Genomic DNA, 22,467 nt, shown 5'->3' with positions numbered 1-22,467 from the left:
AGTGTTTTTTGTTTTTGTCTAAATGTGTGTTTTTTTTAAATTGATTTCAGAGAGGAAGGGAGAGAGACAGAAAAATAGAAACATCAATAATGAGAGAGAATCATTGATTGGCTGCCTCCTACACTCCCCACACGGGATCGAGCCTGAAATGTAGGCATATGTCCTGACCGGGTATCAAACCATGACCTCCTGGTTCATAGGTCGATGCTCAACCACTGAGCAACACCAGCCGGGCTTAATTACCTCTTTAAAGGCCCTATCTTGCTGAAACCGGTTTGGCTCAGTGGATAGAGCGTCAGCCTGCGGGCTGAAAGGTCCCAGGTTCGATTCCAGTCAAGGGCACGTACCTTGGTTGCGGGCACATCCCCAGTAGGGAGTGTGCAGGAGGCAGCTGATCAATGTTTCTCTCTCATCGATGTTTCTAACTCTCTATCCCTCTCCCTTCCTCTCTGTAAAATATCAATAAGATATATTAAAATAAATAAAGGCCCTATCTCTAAATATAGTCACATCTTGAGGTGGTAGGGGACTTCAACATATGAATTTTGAGGGGACACAAATCATCCCATAGCATGAGGCTTCACACCTTCATCCTCAATTCAGGAAGGGGAGAGGCTTGGGGGTGTTTCTTTTATTAAAGTTTACCTTTGATAGGTAAATAAACATATGTTCTTCTGGCAAATTGAAAACCAGCCTGAAAAAGGCAAAGCATTACAATTTTCCATTCACTCAGGATTTCATTGTTTGATGAAGATGGTGATTTTCCCATTTTTGGCACTAATCTCTGTTAACCACCCCTGACTGTTTTGTTTATTAAGTCCTTAGTTACAGCCTGGAGTTGACGTAGAATGTCTTCCTCTGGAAATGTGTACACGTTGTACAAGCTCTAAAAGGAAATAACATGATACTGTGCTGGCTTGAGCTGAGTTTTAGTATAAAGAAGGATTGCAAGGGTGTCAACAGAGGGGAAAGATGATGCTGAGCAACTTCATTCCAAAGGACAGAGATAAATTATTTAGATGTGGACAAGAGAAAAAAAATTTGACTTGGCATCAAAGGGAATAACATGATATTAAGATTGTTGGATATGCTTATCAACAAGAATCTCTATGCTTTTTAAAGATACCTCTGTTTCCATAGAGGACATTTTCATTTATGACCTTAATCGTGACCTGTAAGAGCCTATGTGAAATAATGAAAGAGAATGCAAAATTCCATCTCTGAGCCAATATTATTATTACCACAGGGTGGTAACTTTTTTTTCTTTTAACTATCCTTATTCTGTGCATGGAACACTAGAATGGGGCTATTTTGTTTTGTTTTGTTTTTCCTTTTTATAGTTTTATTTTTATTTATTATTATTATTATTTGTTAATCCTTCACCTGAGGATATTTTTTCCATTGATCTTTTAGAGAGAGGGAAAGACAGAGAGAAACATTGATGTGAGAGAAACACATTGATTGGTTGCCTCCTGCACGCGCCCTGACGAGGGCCTGGCCAAGGACAAGCCTGCAACCAAGGTACATGCCCTTGACCAGAACTGAACCTGGGACCCTTTGGTCCGCAGGCCAATGCTCTATCCACTGAACCAAACTGGCTAGGGCTAGATTGGGGCTATTTAGAATAGTACAACCTATAGATTTAAAATCTAATAATGTTATTAACTTGATTTGTTTCCATCAAGAAAGAATAATTTTGCATAAAGCATACATAGCATAGTTGAGTTCTATGAGATATTATAAGGCATCTATTTCAACTCCCTTATAGGTGAAGAAGCTGAGGTTAGCCGATGTATATCGCTCTTGTGGTCATCAACACAAATGAATTCAACATTTTCTAATTTTCTATTTAGGGCTTATTCTAGCCATAGAGTCACAGAGCATTTGTGCTAAATAGGACCTTAGAGGATGATGAGTCCAACTCTCTTGTTATACTTAAGTAATTAGTAAGTTGTTAATTTATTATTATTATTAATTAAGGAATTTGCAGCTCACAAATGTGAGACAGTCTGCTGAGGTCACAGGGAATTGAAGACAGAGCCAGGAACTGGAACCCTTCACATAACTAAGAGAAGGGAACTAAAAACACATCTATCATGTTAATAGATTTAAATGGGGTTAAAATGACCTGTTAAAAGACACAAAGAATGAATAATAAAATAAAAGCCACATCTGATACCTTATAGCAAAATAAACTCATGATTGATTGAAAATGTAAACATAAAATAGGAAGTCATGAAAGTATGAGAGAAAGCATGGGTTCATTTAAAAATAACATTGGAGCGGAAGAGACATCTCTAACAACTGGCCAGGGCCCGGAAGTCATAAATGAAATTGTGGTTGATTCACCTATTTTCTTTCTTTCTTTCTTTTTTTAAAAATATATTTCTTTATTGTTTTCAGAGAGGAAGGAAGAGGGAGAGAGAGAGATAAAAACATCAATGATGAGAGTGAATCATTGATTGGCTGCCTCCTGCATGCTCCCTACTGGGGATCGAGCCCGCAACCCAGGCATGTGCCCTTGGCCAGAATCAAACCTGGGACCCTTCAGTCCACAGGCCGACACTCTATGCACTGGGCCAAACTGGCCAGGGCAACTCACTTATTTTCTTAATATATAAAGAGCTCTTATAAATGAGCAAGGAAAAGACTGAAAACTAATAGAAAAGTTGTCAAGGAAAAGAAAAAAGCTGTTCTCAGAGAAACAAGTACAAATGGTTTATTAACAGTCACTTTTCTTCACTTAGTTATAGGAATGTAAGTCAAGACAAGGGAATTTTAAAAGGTTAACTTATATTGGCTAAGATTTCATAGTTTGATAACAGAGTAATGTCAAGGGTATGTGGAAGCAGATACAGTCATACTCTGGTGCTGGGAGTATATAGGCACCTTTTTTTAAATGGGCAAGTTGAAAATAGCTCTCGGATTTTAAAAGCACATATCCTTTGATTCAGCAATTCTGCTTTTAGTCTTTCTTTTTCTATAGGAATATTCACATATTTGCAAAGATATGACTCCAAGGAGTGAAGCCTTGTTTGTAATAATAAACAATTGGGAATGATTTAAATATGTATCAACTAAGAATTAAGAATTTAAAGGATGATGCGACAATCTAAAGTGTGGTATGCCATATACTATTTAAAACACTGAGGTGACTTTATATTGGCTGAAGTGGAAAGATCTCTAAGATGCATTGTAAAGCAAGAAAGAAGCAATTACAATTGAGTGTATAAATATTCATTTACAGGAAGATTTATAAGAGCATTAATATGTAAAATTTCTGGAGGAAAAGGGAATAAAGGTTTACTACTGATGAGTAGACCCAGTAGTCTGGGATAAAGAAAGGGATTCATGGTTTTGTTATACCCTTTTGTACTGTTTGAATTTTTTTTATTATGTGTGTGGTTTTCATAAGAATAGAAAACATTAAAACAAAATACAGATGGTCCCCAACTTAAAATTTTTCTTTTACTTTATGATGCTGTAAAAGGGATAGAAACTAGAAAGTCCCAAATTTGAAACCAAATGCAGTAGAAACTGTACTTCAAATTTTGAATTTTGATCTTTTCCCAAGCTAGCCATAGGCTGATACTCTATCATGATGCTGGGTAGAGCCCCAGCTCCCAGCTAGCCACAAGACCTTGAGGGTAAACCACCACTGTCTACAGTGCACCATGTTGCCAACATATTTTAGATATTGTGTTCTGAGCAAGTTTAAGTAGGTTATATTAAATGCACTTTCAACTTAGGATATTTTCAACTAAAGTGGGTTTATTAGATGTAACCTCATCATAAGTCTAGGAGTATTTGTACAATAAAATACAAAAGAAGAATTTTCAAATTGCTTTAATGAACCTGTAATTTATAGGATTAAATCCAGAGCTCTGCCTCGCATGGCAAACTCTTGGGAGACTAACCCAGTTGCCCTGGCCAGCTGTCTCCTAGCGTTTCTCTCATTTGCCTTTCCTCTAGCCATGCCTAACCAATTATAGTTTCTTGAGTACATCATGGCCTCAGTGTCTTTATTCACTTACCCCTTTTGCATGAAATATCCCTGACTCCCTCCTAGAAAATGTTATGTATTCATTAAGGGCCAGTTTAAATGATGCCTCATCTATGAGATCTGACATGACTGTTCCAGGCAGAATTAGCTCTTCCATCCTTGCTCTTTTAGCAATCTGAGGGAGGCCAGATTTGTTGTGATCTCACCTACCCAGTGACAGAAGGGTGAGGTGACTCTATCTGAGCCCTTCACAGAGCACCCTTATCAGGTCTCCATTTTGGGGTGAATCAGACCCATTCCCTTGGAACTCCTGAGAGTGGGGATTGTGTGCAGTGACAGTTTGGGCTTCACGCTTGCTCAGGCAGGTCATCCTACAGAAAGAAGGGGTCAAGAAGGCTCCATGCATATCTGCTAATATCACACACACGTACGTGTTTCTATACATTACCTCATCTGGTCTTCACCCTTCAAAGTAGGTCTTATCATTCTTGTTTTGTAAATGAAGACATCTGAGGCTTCAAGAGGTGAAATAAATTACAGTAAGAGTTGAACTTTGGTTTCAAATTTGGGACTTTCTGGCACTAAAGCCTGTGCCTATTCCATTCTGAAATCTGTGTTCTGGGAAGGGAGAGAGGGAGGGGAGGTTCTGAGTGAAGCAACAGTGTTCTCACTTAAGAGGCTCATCCCCAAACTCTCTTCTTTTGGGATGTGGAGTTGGACATGGACTGGGCTAAGGGTGGGGGCATGGAGGGTTGGGGAAGATGGGGAAAGTTGAGTGGGGCAAACTTGCCTCTGCATGGCACTGACTTGCTAACTCTCGGTCTATGGAAGTCCTGGATTTGCAGATGTTCTCCTGACCCAGGTCCTGTCCTTCCAAAGGCCAGCTGGAGTGATTTTCTGGAATAACAGAGTGTGGAGGAGGATTAATCGTTGGCAAACTTTGGGGCAGGAAATGTGAAACACGTGCCTGCCTGGAGTTCCTTCAAATGTTTCTAATCAATGAACCAGATTGCACTTGAATCTTTTATGGCTTTTCTGAAATTTATAGTGAAATTGAAAGCCAAGTGTAACCCTGGACCAATTTGTGGTTGCTCTAATAACTAGCCCCTTTCCTGACTCCTTCCACCCCGTAGTGAAAATTATTGCAGTAAAATTACTTAGTCATACTTTCCAGGGGGTTGAAATTTCTTAACTTGTCATATGGGTAAATCATATGTTAATACTAGAGCAGTATGTTTGTATTGGTCTTTGCATGGAATTTAACAGAAGACACAGTTGAAATTAGATATTGAAAATTCTATAGGTAGCATGTACCTATAGAATTCAGTTCAGTTCAAGAAACATTTTGAGCACCTACTACAGGGATGCCAGAGACTGGGCATACAGAGATGTCTCTGCCTTTATTTCCTAAAGTCTGTAACTTAAACTGGACATGTCTTAAAGTGAACTTACTATCTTTACAGTCCTGAGCTCAGATGATGGCACCATCAGCAATCCAGTTGCTGATGTCAGAAACCCTGGAATCATCCCTGATTTCTTCTCCCTCCTTTACAACCATGCTTAATCAAATGCACCACTAGTCTTGCACTTTGGGACCATTATTAAGTCAAATAAGGGTGACTTGGACACAAGTACTGGGGTGCTACAACAGTAGATCTGATAACCTACATGACTACTAAGTTACTAGTGGGTGGGAAGGGTATACAGCCTGGATATGCTGGACAAAGGAATACGTCACATCCCAAGTGGGACGGAGCAGAACTGCACAAGATTTCATCACCCTACTCAGAATGGCACACAGTTTAAATCTTATAAATTATTTTTGGAATTTTTCATTTAATATTTTTGGACTATAGTTGATGGCAGATAATTCAAACTGTGGAAAGTGAAATCACAGATAGGGGGGATGACTTTATAGGACAGTATGTAAAAGCTTGTGGAGCTCTTTTACTAGTAGTCAAAATGTGATGTTCATTGGATACATAAGTTCAAGTGGTTTTTTTTTTTTAACATATTCATGTATCCATCCATTTAGTCATTTATTTCTTTGATCAACAGATATTTATTGAATACCTCATTGACGTTACAAAGAACCATGGTACAGTCCCTGCTTTCAAGAAAGGACAGAGAATTGGGCAGTTATAAAACTGTAGAATAAGCACTCTGTTATGAAAAACACACGGTGCTTTGAGAACACATATTAGGAGCACTAACCCAGTCCAAGAGGGCCAGAGAAGATGACACTTAAGTGGATAGCAGAAAGAAGAATGTGAGTTGTCCAGGGGAAGAGGGGAATGAAAAGAAGTTCAAGTGGAAGAGAACATGGGCCAAGTGTCAGAAGCAGGACAGAGGGAGAATTTTGAGATGCCAACATGGTGGGATTGTAGTGCTTAGGTTAGGATGGAAGCAGGTATAGGGGGATTAGATATGAGCCTACAGCAAGAAGTGATAGGCCCTCCAGGATATACCTGTAGCCTTTTTGGGGTCTGAGGCAGAAGTAGACCCATGCTAGGTTTCATGGCTTGGCATGTAGAACATGGACTGGGTTCCAGCTCATGCAACTCCTTACCTGTGGACCTTTGTCTTGACCAGGTTATTGCTAAACTATTTGAAGGATTTAATGCTTTATCTTTTGTACAATCGGGAAACCCTGCAGGGTATTAAGCAGACGAAGTGGATGGTCAGGTTAGCATTTTTGGACTATCTCTGTGTTTGAAGCATGGAAGATGTGTTAGAAGACTTCAAATTGGAGTCAAGAAGGATGGTTGGGTGACTCTCAGTGGTCCAGATGAGAGATGATGTTGGCCTGACCTGTGGCATTTGTTGGCATTAGTGCCATCATGAGCACTTAAGAGAAACTCAGCAGTAGCCTTCAAGGAGCTAGGCAGGAATCATAGTCTTGCTCTTTCTTACCAAAAGTCTGCCTTTGTGAGAGACACAGAACACTGAGGCTTGCTGGACTGTGATTTTGACTCAATGAGGAAACTGTTTTTTTTTTTTTTTTTAAAAAAAACATACAAATATACATATAATATACATATATATGTATATGTTTGCATTGATTTCATATAGAGGAAGGGAGAGGGAGATAGAAACATTAATGATGAGATAGAAACATCGATTGGCTACCTCCTGCACTCCCCCTACTGGGGATTGAGCCTGCAACCTGGTATGTGCCCTGATGGGGAATCGAACCTCGATCTCCTGGTTCATGGGTTGATACTCAACCACTGAGCCACACTAGCTGAGTGAAACTGGTTCTTTTTTTAAAAACACATATATTGAGGTATAATTAATATTTTAAAAAGCCACACACATCTGATGTATCTAATTTGATGAAGTGGACACATGCATATACCAGTCAATGTAACAAATATCCATCACCTTCAAAAGGTTTTTAATAATAGATATTCAACAAAGGAGTAAGGACAAAAACAGAACAAGATTTTGTTTGTGCCCCAACCTGGCCCAAATAAGTGTCCCATAGGTCCTTTAGTTGTATCATAACCTCACCTGAGCCTGATGGGAACATCCATATTTGTGACAACTCGTTCTGTTTTTCCTCCCACTGGAAATGTTCTCACAAAGCAATTGAAGAATCTCATTCATTACCCCAAGAAGCAACTCAAGCTTTCCATGGTTGTGCAATTGCATCAAGTTAATTTTTTACAGGCCCTTGCTTGACCTGGCGTGGGCAAGATGTGAGCCAGCGCACGGGGATGTAATTAGTACAGACAGTCAGACAACAGTGGAATAGCCACATTGCAGATTTGGGTTGGTCTGTATTTATATCTTCAGTCACCAACTCAGGGAGCCTTCAAGGGCTAGTGCTTGAGCTGGAAAACCATTAATGAACAAAATACTCGTTCACATTTTCTCTAGTTTCCTAACCATGTTAAAAAAATCTATTATTTCAACCAAAAGAAAAATCCCTGCCATAAAAGAACAAGATGTCAGAAGAGTTGGATTCTAACCCCAATATCTTCCCTTCTCGGGCCTTGGGGAACTTGATAAAAAATCTTCTCTGGGCCTCATTTCCTCTCTCAAAATTCATTTCAGACATAAAAATCCCATGCTTCTGAAGTGTCAGCACACAGTAGGCTCTCAATATATGTCTGTAAAATTGGAGTAATGAGCATTGTGTGCTAGCCCAGGGCTATTAATGGGAGACACAGAAATAAATGAAGAAGGCCCTTATGTTTGACTTGTTCACAGTCCAGCAGAGGAGCTGGTCATATATACAGGTGACAACTGGACACTGTCTCACAGACATGTTCAGGGACCTGTGGGATTGCAGAAGTGAGGAAGCAAAGAAAGAGAGACAGCTGAGCTAACTCGAAACCGGGGTTTACCGGATGTGCATGAAAGTCCTTTCAAAGCAGTGGAAATCAGATGCAAGCCCATTAATTACTCCCCATTACTCAAAATAGACACTCCGTGCTTCCATGCAAGAACAGCTCCCCTAGAACCGGCAGGATAACTGTCTGATCAGTTGGTAGCAAAATCAGTATTTCCTGTGGCCACTTGCTAGCAATGGTGTGTCTGATCATTGAATTATCTTCCCAAGTTCTGAATTCAGATGCTCTTAAGAGACACCCCAGGTGGGCTTAGCAGAGGATGCTCCAGGCAGGTCTGCCAGGTAAGAATAGTAGAAGGAAAAGAAAGAAATTGCTGGAGAGAAGTGCAGGTAAACAGATGAGACCCAAGGTCCATAGAGCCAACATTTTCTTCCTATTAGTGACACTAATGAGCATTAAAAAAAAGAGAGAGAGAGAGAGCAAGGGAGAGGGAGAGAGAGAAACATCAATGATGAGAGAATCATTGATTGGCTGCCTCCTGCATGCCTCCCCCACCAGGGATCAAGTCTGCAACCTGGGCATGTGCCCTTGACCATAATCAAACCTGGGACCCTTCAGTCCACAGGTCAATGCTCTATTCTCTGAGCCAAACCGGGTAGGGTAGCACTGATGAGCATTTGGTGGGAAAACTAGATTCTTTCCATCAGCTTTTATGCCAAGAATCGTCCTAACCCACCTCCTCCCCACACTTTTCATTAACAATTGCTCTTCAGCTTCTGCTAAATCTTGCCACCGCCCTTACTGTCAAGCAGAACACAGATGACCCTCTGTCAGTAGATACCAGCATGGTGTGTGACATTTTTCTATAACTGCTTGTCTTATTTTTTTAAAACACCAGAACTCCCTTTTCATATTAAATTTTACTTAGAATAATAATATATAAACAGCTGTGGTCAAACTTCAGCATTAACAACAGCATAAATATTCAGCAGGCTTTTATAATGTCCCAGGTGTTGTGCTATGTACTTGATAGACATCCCTTCTTTATTTAATCTTTATAATAATGTGATGATGTGGTACTTGAGAGGCAGGAATTATTTTTATCCACTTTTTAGAGACGAGGAAGCCAGGAATAAACAGTTTCAACTAATATGTGGCAAACCTGGAGTCTGGCCCAGCTGGTTTCCCCTCAGTGGGAGTTCCTTATGGCATAGGAGGTCCTGCCCCAACAGCCCTACTGCAATGAGGCAGAGCTGAACCATTCTGGAATCCATCTTCTCTCCCCTTATTCTGTGGTAGCAAGTGTAGCTAAGCTTCTCTATCTCCCTTCCCCTAGCTCAAGAATTTAGATAATTTACCAGGTTTCTGTGTAAATATTGTCTAAGAAGTACTGCCTTGGTTTGTCCTCCAAGATCTCTGCCAGAGCCCACACTCTGTCACATAGTCTCAGTGTGAAACAGGTGCTTATAGCCAAATGAGCCTTCAAAAGTGGACCTAAATGCCAATCACACAAAACACACAGTTATTATATGATTCCACTTACATTAAATGCCAGGAGTAAGCAAATATATAGGGACAGAAAGTAGATTAGTGGTTACCTAGGCTGGGAGCCTGGGGACACATGGGGAGTGACTGTTAGTGGGTTTCTTTTCGGAGTGATGAAAATGTACTAGAATTGATTGTGGTGATGATTAACTGTGAATATCCTATAAACTATTGAATTGTACAGTTTAAAGAGAGGAATTTTATGTTATGTGATTTATAGCTCCATAAAGCTGTTAAATGGAAAAAAAAAAAACACACAAAAAAAACCAAACCAACCAACCAAACAAACAAAACAAAGAAACGGTAGAGCATCTCTTTAAAAATTCATGCAATGTATGTCCTGGCGGTGTGGCTCAGTCGGTTGAGCATTGTCCTGTTCACTAGGGGGTTACTGGTTCGATCCCTGGTCAGGGCACATACAGGAGGTGGCTAGTCAGTGTTTCTCTTTCATATCTCTCTCTGTCTCTCTCTCTCTCTCTCCCCCCCTTCCTCTGCCTCTGGAAGTCAATTAAAAAAATTCATTCTCCTGGCCCACATGGCTCAGTGGTTCAGTGTAGACCCAGGAACCAAGAGGTCACTGGTTTAATTACTGGTCAGGGCTCAATCCCCAGTAGGGGGTGTGCAGGAGGCAACCAATCAATGATTTTCTCTATTCATTGATGTTTCTTTCTCTCCCTCTCCCTTCCTCTCTGAAATCAATAAAAATAATTCATTCAATGTATTTATCTATTAATTAGTGAGTTCATTCCATAGCATCTGCAGAATGCCATCTCTGGCCAGGCAGTCTGCAGCACATGGGTGTACAAACGGACAAGAACAGTCATGACACAGCAGCAGGTGGCAGCAGGAGTACTCTTAACAGGGTCATGTGCAAGGAGAGAGGAGGCCAAGAGCCCTTGGGACCTGGGAAAGATCTGGTAGAGGAGATGGTATTAAGCCCACACCCATATTTCACTCGGCAGTCCAACAGGAGACTCCTTAGGTAGCCGAGATGGGGTCCTGGGGTTTTGGTAGAGCTAGCAAAATATGAAGAAATGAGAGTACTTGGCTTGTTTAGTGTTTGCATGCCTGGATGACATGCTCTACATGTGGAAGGACCACAAAGAGAAGGATTAGAAGGTAAGCAGGAGATAAATGACTTCCTGCCTTTAATCATTCATTCATCCTTTCATTTCTCTATCAAGCATCCCCTGTGTGTCAGATTAGGTCGGGGGTCTTAAGCTTGGCTTTTAGAATTGCCTGGAAAGCTTACAAAAACTGATACCTCGGTCTCACCCCACAGACAACTGGCCTGAGGGTGACTTGGGCATCAGGAATTTTCAAAGTTCCTGGGGGCAATTCTCTTCATAGTCAATGTAGAAAACCAGTAGGCTATATGATGGAGATGGGGGCAAAAAAGGATTAAAGCAAAGATTGTCCCAATACTTGGGAATTTACAATCAACAAATGTCTTCTGAGAGCCTACTAGGTATACCCTGGGCAATGGGAATACAGCAGCGAGTAAAAGAGAAGAGTCCCAGACCTCGTGAAGGTTCCGACTGGCAGAAGCAACAGAAAATAGGAAGTAAGCCTACAGAGGGGTCTCTCATTACAACAGGGGACAAATGATATGATGGAAACAGAGTTGGTTAACAGATAACATCAAGGGAGAGGATAGTTCTTCAGATTAGCTGGTCTGGGAAGGGTCTCTTTGAGGTTATTTTAAGGCAGGTTCTAAAGGAAGGAACCAGCCTTGAAAACCCATGGGAAATATGTTTCAGGCAGTGGATACATGTGGCGTGTATTACAAGGGGCAGCTGCAAAAATGAAGCTCATTGTATGGGAGAGACTACAATGTGTTTGTAGGTTGTAGTGTTTTATTTGTCCTTTTATGCCCAGAATCCAAGATACTGACCGTATATGGTTATTTTATAAATGTTAACTGAATTAATGAACTAATGAAATCAGTAGAGAAGAAATGGAAAGACAGGGGGATGGTTGATGAAAGATTGTTCAAAGTCCATAGCACACAGAAGGAGGGGCACCCTGAGCTGAGCGGGAAGGAACAGAGACTGGAAGTAAGTTTTCCTGCAGGGCAGGAAGCGACGTTCCCTTCTGATGGTCACTGTGCTTTCTGCTGGGGAGAGTGAGGTTGCTTGCTGAAACAAGGCCAGCTGGGAGGCTGGGAGTGGGCTCAGTGTTCTGAAGAGGGGGTAACAGTGACTTTGTGTAACTGCAGAGGCGGCTGCCCAGGGACACTTGTACGGAATACAGTGGTGCTGGGCACCCAGCCGAGGCTGCAGACCACACGTAAAGGGTAGTGACAACGGACACGGTTGTGTGATGATGTGCAGCTCTAGCAGATAGCTACCTCCTGGGCCGGGGCTTTACAGGGGTCTATGGCAGTGGTAGGACAGGAAATGAATAAACTGAGCTGGGAGGAGAGAAGGATGGAAACCCATGTGAAAGTCTAAACTGGGACATAAAGGAAGCAATGTCTTGAAGAAGCTGGACAATACATGGAAGGAACAAAGGACAAACTCTAATGAGTCAAAAGCCAGAAGTATGGTAGGAAGAAAAGAGTGAGAAAAGTGGAAAAACAGAGGGAGTTCCTTGTTACTCCATGTACGCACCACACACATTTAATTACTGTAAAATCTAATAGCTACCTTTGATTGAGTACTACTGTATGTCAGAGGAAAGGCAAAGGGTTTTACCTAAATAATTTCACTTAATCTTCATAGCATAGCCCATAATCCTCATTTCACTGATAAGAAAACTGGGGCTTCATGAGGTTAAATATATTGCTCACATTTTGTAGGTAGAAAGATGAATACAACTATACCTGTCGAAGTGAATGTGCCTGACCACTGACCTAGGTTGATTATCTATCTATCTATCTATCTACTTACCTATCTTTTTCTTATTGTAGAACAACATATGACTCCTGTATCATTTTCATGTGAGTTGATATTATATTAACAGTTACATTAACCCACCTGCACTGCAGGATGAATTCCACATTCCCTAAAGCGACACAGGAGGCTGGTCAGAGTCCAAACCCACACCCTCTTCTCTGGACGCAGCTTCCCTCGCCCTGTGCTCCCACCTGCAAGGACTATTTTCAGGTCGCCCAAGGCACAAGGACAACTTTTGTGCATAATTTTGTCTGGGTTGGTGATAATCCTTCTCCTCCTGACAGACTTCTAGTTCTTGTAAACTGAGTATATAACCTCCTTTCCCTTCCTCCAAACTGAAAAATTAAATAAAAAATGAGGATACCACCTGACACCCCAGGTGGCCTTGGGCATCTTGCAGACCTCCATCACATGTCTCCTCATCACACTAAAATTCAGAGTTCTCTTTACCATCCCACAGCCCCGTTCCCTTTTGTTTAGCCTTCACCATCGGGAAGGACCCAGCAAACAAAGGGGAAAGGTTATGAGGGTGGCTAGGGATGGACTCTGATGGATTCTGGTAGCAGCCTCAGGAGTCCCTGGCTTGTATCACCTCTCAGAGTGGCCAGGCTGGTCCCCATGACTTCCTTTTAGTGGCTGGTAAAGACAAAAATTTAGACAGTAAAAAAAAAAAAAATTGTAGTGAATAAATTCAAAAAATCTGTGGGTATCAATAAGCAAAACAGCTCTTATATTGAAACAACTTCTTACAGTCATTTAATTGAAATAATGATAGCAACGGTTGCTGTATATTATGCATTATAGTTCTTTGTTGTGCTGTAAGTAGGTTGTGCTATAATTAAGTTAGTGTGGCTGGTCACCCAGCAGGGACGTGAGTGGTCTGTGCCTGTGGACAGGAAGGTGGTTGAGGGCCCAGATTTCACTTTCTGGTTGGGCAATTGGGCAGGTATCATATTTTGCTGGAGCTTCTGTTTGTTTATGTTGTAAAAATGCAGTAACAGCAGAGCCTCCTGGCATTGTCCCGGAGGCCAAATGACAGCACGCTTGTGAAAAGCCCTTTGTAAACTGTAGCACATTCTAGGAAGAAAATAAAATAATGGTGGTATTATTCCTGAGAGTGTGAGAGGAATTTATACAATATAGGCCTGCCCACGGTTAACCTGGAAGTGCTAATTCCGGGAACTCCTAAGCAATACAGCAGGAATCTTCTGCAGCCGAAACCCTTCTGTAAACGAGGGAAATCTACAGAATGAGGGAGAAATGGCAAATAAACCTCCCAGAGACTCTCCTTGAAAGACTGAGCGATGAAAAATTAACTTGGCACTGTAGGGGGTGGGAATGTGGGCCGCTGCCCTGGATGCCCCGTCTTCAGCCTAGGGACACTTTCCTTCCCCAAAGCCATTTTAGTCAAAGGTCATGCGTGAGTCTTGTCAAAGGCCAGCTTCCAATGGAATCATTGTCCCTCGGGACAGCGGCCCCCTGACCACATCTGCATTGGAGAAATCCCAAAAGCAAACGGCCAGTGCAAACAAGATCAGCCGGGGCAGCCTTCCCGGGGCAGAGCTCACAGGTCCACAGCCGCAACAGAGGCCGCGTCCGCAGCTCCGAGGCCCCGACCAAACACCCAGACGCCCGCAGCATGACCCGCCGCGCCGATCGGGTACGGTAGGCGCCTCTCTCTTCCCGTCCTCCATGGCTTGGGCTCCCGGGTCCGAGCTGCTGTCCTGTCAGCCCAGCAGCCTTGCAAAGGGCCTCCGGATTTTCAGGAAAGCGGTCCCCCGTTGGATTGCGTTCCCGTGCACTCAGCTGGAACAGTTTCCAAGCGCTCAACGCAGAGAGCTTAACTCATTCCTTGTGTTTGTTGCCAGAGAGTGTTTGAGTTTGTAAATCTGTGTCTCGTGTCTGCAAAACGAGCCGGTAGAACTTGCAGACAGGGGCCGTGGACGAGTCCCCAAACCCGGGGCCAGTGGGAGTTCGCATGGGCACATCGGTTGCATCCTGTGAACCCTGTCCTCCCGGGCCCGCCAGGCGCGTTGGGCTTATTACCTGTTGGACATGGGCTTTTTGCAAGAAGGATGGCGGTGGGGGGCGGGAGGTTTAAAGCCATCTATCTGTGTTAGTATGTTCTCTGGGATCCAGAGGCAATGGAATGATCGCGCAGATGGAGGGAGCCCCTTCAGCGCGCAGGGTCTCCTCGCCGGCTCCACAAAGTAAAGGGGATTCCCAGGCGCAAAGCCGGCGGCCAGCCTCTGGGGCATTTGTTACTTAACTATTTGAATAAGCCTTTCAAATCAACTGCTAATTTTGGATAAGAGTTGAAGGAGCCTGGAGTCTCAGCAGAGTAGGGGGGCTTTTGATCTGGACTTGGAGATCTCCCAGGGCAAACAGAGCAGGTGGGGAGAGTCGGAAGGGGCAGTGGGCAGGAGCGGCGGGTCAAAGGCTTTCCGGGATGGCTGCCCTGCCTCGCTCCGGTTTCACTTTAACAGGTTAAGCCCAGAGCCTGGTCTCGCTGATAAAGACAATGAGAACAAAAGCCTTTCTAAGGCTCAGCAGGACGAGAGGGAAGCAGGCTCCGGTGTTTATGTGTTTATCACATACCCAGTTCCACAGAGGATAGGAAGTTTTCCACATTTCCATTCATTAGATTTTTTTGAGCCTCTGTTCCCCCTTTTACCCCCGCCCCCATCAGCTGCCATCTCCTCTTTCCCATCAAATTTCTTAGCAATGTCAATCTCCATGTCCTCACTACCCAATTACTCCACCCAGTTACCAGACATCTGCCTTCGTTTCTGAAGACACACCTTGGTCAGGGCCAGCAAAGACCTTGATGCCTGAACCTTGATAGCTAAACCTTGCCCTCCGGTCTTCTCCGTGTCATTTTGAATTGTTGGTTATTCCCTCTCTAGTTTTCATGTGTGTGTGTGTGTGTGTTTTATTTTCTCTGTCCCAGATTCCATGATACCATGCTTTTCTGGTTTCTCTCTGACCTTTTGAGTTACTGTTTAATTGCTTTAAAGGACTTCCTTTCATCAATGTTGGTGTGTCCCACTATTCCTTGACTCTCCTCCCTTTTCCACCTGCAGTCTTCCTGGATAATCTCATCCACTCCGTGGCTTTGGCCACGATATACAATTCTATAGCCTATCCTATTTTTCTCCTTTTATACAGAACATCTCCACTTTGATGTCTCATGGAGCACCTTAAAGTCTCCATATTCAAAAAGAAATTTGTCTTCTTCCTCCTTCTCCCAGACTAGCTTTTTCTCTTCCATTGCCAGTTGTCCAAGCCAGACACCAGAAACATCCTAGGTCACTTCCTCTCTATCATCCGTGGCACCTTATCAGTCATCAAATCCTATCTATTCTTCCTGCTTAATGCAATTCATGCACATACCTGTGTCTCCCTCCATCTCTCCTGCTACTGTTTTAGTTGAAGTCAGTACCACCCTAAATTCTATTCTGCTCACAACTTCCCATTAGCCCCATTTGGAGCCAGTGCTGTCCACTCCCAGACCCCCTCTCTTGTTGCTATATTGTGTCAAATGCTTTTTACTTTCCTCTTCAATCTCATCTCTTTGTCATTCACTGTCTCTCCACATTTTAATGCACATGCTAGGCACATTGTGTGCAAGTTTAGGCATAATAAACTAGTTACTAAACGCAACTGTCCTCCTCACCCTTCTCTTATGTCTATGTCTAACTTTATATTTCCTTAAAGACTCAGCTAAGAGCCATTTTCTCTTAGAAATGACCTAGAGTAGACCATCTGCTCCTTATCTTCTAGAATGGATATCCAACATGCTTCCAGAGCTTCCTTTATTCTAAGAGTATCTACCATTCTTTATTGCAACGATCTACTTTTCTGTCCCTCACTGGTCTGTAAACTCAAGAGCAGGAATCAGCTCTTTTTGTCTTAGAATCCTTAGAACCTGGACTCAATTGGGATGTTCAATGAGGTCTTGTGAATTCTTGCACAATTCTTGTCAATGTCAGGCATTGAATAGGATGGCAAAAATACAAAAGCATATCTGGAAATTATCATCTATAATACGACATGGTTAAGAAAAAAGAATGAAGATCAACCATGATTATCAGGAAAAGTCACAATCTTCCACTAATTTAACAAAGGAAAGGTTTTTGAGATAATGCCCCAAGTCTTCGTGTTTACCAGGTCCCTGTCCAATTCACATCTCCGTGGATGGGTTTCTCCTATTGCTATCTGTACCTATCCTAACCTTGCTGAAAAACTGCATGAAAGGCCTTTGCAATTTTGCTTTGACTTTGTGAAGGTAAAGGGATCCTTTTCAGGCTACAAACTGGCATGGGAGGAAGGTAATAAAGGTCAAGAAAGGCGGCTTCTAAGAGAGCCCTTTGGTAAGCTAAGAGACCCTGTCTGTCAAAGGTAGATGCTGGTATTTTTTGATACCAGAGAAGATGTCCAGGGACCTTCAAAGGGACAAGCAGGTGAGATTTCAAAGGGCTTCTAGAGAACGATGGAGACTTTGGGAGAGGTTTTGAGAGATTAGAGATGAGAAAATTCAGTTTTTATTTTCTGTGCATCCTAAAACTACATACAGAGAAGTGAGTGATGATTAAGTTCTATAGAGAGTTGTTTAAATTGCAAGTTGTTCTTGTTTAAAGCCATGGTTCTTTTGGAGATTTGGATGTACGTTAATCTCAGGGGGAAAAAATGCATGATATATAATGCATGGCCCTTTTCACAAACTTTTAGGGGGTTCATATACGTCTACCCTTGGGCCCTCTTGAGTTGTCATAAACCTCAGGGTAAGAATCTCTGAGCAAAGGATTGGTTCAATAGATACTTTGGACAGTGATGAGTAGGAGCCATCATAAGTCCACTGATGTATATTCTCTCTTTTGAGAGGATCCCAGTGGAATGTGTGGTATTGACCATGAACTTGGAGTCACAGGATCTGATTTCATGTCCCTGCTCTGGTATTTACTAGTTATAAGTTTACTTTCTCTCTGAGTGATAGTTTTATTATCTATTTAAAGGGATAACAGATGTTGGGAATTTTAGCTAAAATAAACGATGTGGAAGCACCTGGAACATGGTTATACTCAACTCACATTAACCAATTTAAAACATTGATTACAGGAAGGGCCCAGATCTTGTGATATTTTTCTGAATTAGAAGGGTGTATGTGGGCTGAATTAATGGCTGGTTGAATGTATTAAATAAAGGAGAGATGATTAACGGATATCTTTGGTGGTATGCTACTGGGCTTTGTTTTCATTCCTATTTTATTAAATATCATTGACATCCATGGAGGCATAATACACTGATCACATTTGCTCAGAGAAAAGACATAGGAATTAGGAGTCCAAAAGCTATCAATTAGTTGTAGTCTATTTTGAGTTTTTATTTTTGGAGGAGTGTGTATTGGCATTGGGTCCTAAAAGTCAGTTGCAAATTATTGGGTATGTGTTTGTATGAGGGGGAAGGAGGGGGAGGCAGTGAGAGGTAGAGAGAAAGAGGAGTAGAGAAAGAGAGAGAGAGAATAGAAATTGGCTTACAGAGGCAGCGAAGTCCCAGAATCTGTCATCTGCAAGCTGAAGAGCCAGAAAAATTGCTGGTGTAATTCAGTTAAAGTCCAAAGAACTTGGGAGCTGGTGGTGTAAGTTCCAGTCTGAGTCCAAAGGACTGAGAACCAGGAGTGCCAATGTCCAAGGGCAGAGGAAGATGGATGTCCCAGCTCACGTGGAAGAGCAGATTCACCCTTCCTCTGCCTTTTTGTTCCATCAGACCCTTAGTGAATTGGATGATGCCCACCTGCACTTGTGAGGGCCGTCTTCCTCACTCAACTGATTTAGATGCTACCAGCGTGGGCAAACTACGGCCCGCGGGCCGGATCCGGCTGTTCTATTCGGTTCTCTTGCTCTCCCCTCCGCTCCTTTACTTTGAATTTATATTAGTTCACACAAACACTCTATCCATGCTTTTGTTCCAGCCCTCCGGTCCAGTTTAAGAACCCATTGTGGCCCTCGAGTCAAAAAGTTTGCCCACCCCTGTAGCTCTTCCAGAATCACCCTCGCAGACACACTCAGAAATGTTTACCGCATCCCTACGCCCAATCCAATTGACACATCAAATTCACCATTGCAGAGTCTTTACAGAGGTTATCAAAATGAAGTGAGGTCATCAGGGTGGGCTCTAATCCAATATGACTCGTGTCCTTATAAAAAGGGGAAATTTGACACAGACACACGTGGAGGAAAGATGAAGTGAAGAGACACAGGGAAAAGACGGCTGACTACCAGCCAAGAAGAGAGGCCTGGAACAGATCCTTCCCCCACAGCCCTCAGAGGAAGCCCATCTTGCCAAGCCTCAATGTTGGACGTCTAGCCTCCAGCACTATGAGACAATAAATTTCTGTTTTGTAAGTTGCACTGTTTGTGATATTTTGCTATGGCAGCCCTAGCAAATTAATACAGATTTTATGAGAACATAATCCCCTTAGCATGGTTTCTGCTGGTAACACGCCATACAACATTATTTTGCTCTTCAATCACCAGAGATTTTGCTGTTGTTGTTCATGGAATGATAGATGACAGTGAATTGCTGTTTCTCAGCAAAGCATTTTCATATCCATTATCTCCGTTGACCCTGACTGAAGCATGAGAGATGGGGCTTCTTATATCTCTGTTTTAGGGACAGATTCAGAGAGATTAAGTGAATTATTCAAGGTTACACAGCATGGGCCTTTTGATACTAAATACTGTGCTATTTTAATGAATTAAAACACGACACCTTTCACCTTCATGGACATGTCACATACCATCTTTCTTCTTTAAAGTTTAAAAAGAACTGGTTTGCGGCATGCTGAACTCTTTCCCCCCACACCAAATCCCTTAAAAATGATTTTATCATCCTACTTGTTGGAAAATATCTGCTACCTGAAGGTACTGACTCCATCCCCATCTTAATTATCAAATATTTATCGGGAATTTAGGCGCCTGTCTTTATGTGCACAGAATATTTCTTCTCCACTCGGAAGTTCTGTTTACTGACAAAATGGGCTTTCTCAGTCTACAGTTTGATTACCGACACATCTAACTGCAAAATGTTGGAGCCGTTGGATAGAATTGAATTTTTCCATCATTAATATGGCTCCACTATTAATTCAACATAGTGACATGAGGGGCACCTCACATTTTCCAGGAAGCTGCTTGACTTGAATCAGCAGGAACAAATGCAAGATTATTGCGCTTTTCCTTGGGTGACCTAAGCCTGTTCTTGGCACCTGCGAGTGCAGAGCCCTGGCCATCTCAGAGTGTTTCGGTGGCTCCTACCCAGGGGACTTATTACTTTTGAATCTTGGGGATAATTCCCTAAGAATGTAATCTTTTCTCCCCAAAAGAACAAAATGTTGCTTGTGTTCGGTTATTCTTGTTATAAATAAAACCAATGGTTCCCAAATTTTTAGAGGTCTATAGGTAGGGTTGCCACATTTTGAAAAAAACAAACAAACAGACAACAAAACAAAACAGACAACAATAACATAAACAAACTCAGGATCTGCCAGTTAAGTTTCAATTTCAAATAATCAGTGAGTATGTTTTTAGTATAAATATGTCCCAAAGATTAAAAATACTAGAAAAAATATTATCTCTGGCAACCCTGCCTATAAGGCCATATGGGGGAGGGGGGGTTAAAGTGTTGATAATTTTTCAAAAGTCTATGAAAATTATACATTTAACCAAGAAGGCTTCAGACCGTCTCATGCTGGCACCAGAATTAAGCTACCATTTTTGATGACTTGATGTATTCTAAGAATCATGCAAAGCACATACATTATCTCATGTAATCTTCAAAACCAGGGGCTGGCAAACTACAGCCTGCAGGTCAAATCTGGTCACCACCTGTTTTTTAAAATTAAATTTTATTGGAACACAGCCACCCCCATTTGTGGCTGCTTTCACGCTAGCAAGCTGAAGAGTTGTGATACAGTGATTGTGGATGGCCCTCAAGACCTACAATATTTATTATATAGCCCTTTACAAAACCACCCTCTGAAGGAGTAACTGTTATTTCCGTTTTTAGAATGAAAAATGAAGGCCTGAAGAGGTTTAACTGGGCAAGGTCTCATAGTTCTTAGAATTCAAACCAAGGTCTGTTGAATTGCAAAACTTCTGCTCTTACTACAGCTGACCTGAAGGTCATTGTCAATTGCATTTGTCTTAAATGGCTTTAACAATGGGGAAACTGATTCGTGACTTCTTATTAAAAGCATCCACCTGAAAGACAAAGCAGACGGGATGGTGTGTTGGTTAAGTGCTGAGTCCCTGGGGCCACACTGTTGAAGCCCCAGTGAAGTCAACAGTTTCTCTGTACCTCAACCCCCCCTCCCCGCACCCCTTACCCCCATGAATTACAGATAATAATTATACCTATTTGGATGATTGTGGCTGGAGTTTAATGAGATGATGTCTAAAGAGCAATTAGAAGAGTACCTGACAGGTGATCCACAAAACACTTGTTATTTCTATTTCAAATAAGCATTATTTCCAAGTAGGGTCAAAGTAGCGTTTGCAAAGGTCGGGAGCACTGACAGTGGTCGGATGACAGACACTTCAACAGGAAGCTCACAGAGCATGGTGGCCCTGCTTGTCAGGTGACAGCTATTGCAGGTGCTTTTCCAGCTTCTTTGTGAGAGAGGTCTTGGCCTGAGTACATCTGTTAGTCCTGGGCCGGCTACGTTTGCTTTGGAAGTTTTGTTGTGAGATGTTACAGGATGTTCATCCCGTTTTTGCTGGACCCTGAACTGTTGCCTCTGATATTTATAGTTCTAATTTCCACTCCCAATGGCTCCAGATTGACTACAAATGTAGCCAGGCTGCCAGAGAATGGCCTTACCAAATAGCACAAGGCAAGCCTTTTTCCTCAGCAATACCTCAATCTATAACTTGATCCCAAGGCAAAATACAAGGGGGGAAATCAGTTTTTACCAGTATTCCTCATCCTCCAAAGCATATTTTGTGTATGGATTCACTAGGAATAAACTCTGTATTGCCCTGGCTGGTGTGGCTCCGTTGGTTGGAGCGTTGTCCCATGCACCTGAAGGTTGCCAGTTTGATTCCCCGGTAGGGCATATGCCCAGGTTTTGAGTTCGATCCCCATTAGGGGGCATGCAGAAGGCAGCACACTGATGTTTTGCTCTGACATTGATGTTTCTCTCCCCCTCTCCCTCCCTCTCTCTCTAAAAATCAATTTTAAAATCTTTTTTAAAAATCTGTATAAAGTGCATATTAAGCAGATTAGAATAGCCTTGATCTTTTGAGGAGATAAGAAGATAAGTTTGTTCCCTGAGAAGAAAGGGAGTGGAGGCCTTGAAAAGATTGGACAAATGTTCAACATTGTAACAAACAATTCATGACTAGTCGATATGGTGGCCAAGATGTCTGCAGTCTTTGTTAAAGAGAAGCAGCATGAATATGATGATGTGGACATCATCAACAGGGTTTTACAATGTTTCCAGCATGTTTTGGGTACAGGGGACAATGGGCCAGAAAGTGGCATCATTTTCTAGGGTTGGGGCTTAGCATTCTTCTAGAATCTAGAGAATTCTTGAGAACTGGGGCCTGGCTAAGGAGAAATGGAGGGAGCAGGCCCCAGCGACACTGCTACAAATTTCACAGAGTAAAACTGCAGGACAATTGCCTGATCCCTTTTCTCTCCTGCCTCAACCCTCAACATCGACACT

The 22,467-nt window shown here is 42.3% G+C and overlaps 1 protein-coding gene across 1 annotated transcript in view; it reads left to right on the top strand.

Moving 5' to 3' along the window:
• Positions 1-14,159: 14,159 nt before the first annotated feature.
• Positions 14,160-22,467, top strand: part of ENPP2 (ectonucleotide pyrophosphatase/phosphodiesterase 2) — a gene marked incomplete at its 5' end in the record, with an annotated part of 106,054 nt that continues 97,746 nt past the window's right edge. The window contains 3 exon segments of the mRNA XM_080646927.1: positions 14,160-14,214; positions 14,217-14,258; positions 14,261-14,403. Coding sequence (XP_080503053.1) covers positions 14,160-14,214; positions 14,217-14,258; positions 14,261-14,403 — 240 coding nt within the window.

The sequence above is a fragment of the Plecotus auritus genome (assembly GCF_963455305.1).
Source record: "Plecotus auritus genome assembly, chromosome: 11".
Lineage (NCBI taxonomy): Eukaryota > Metazoa > Chordata > Mammalia > Chiroptera > Vespertilionidae > Plecotus > Plecotus auritus.
The sequence above is the reverse complement of the archived record's forward strand: the minus strand, read 5'-3'. Positions and strand labels throughout refer to the sequence as shown.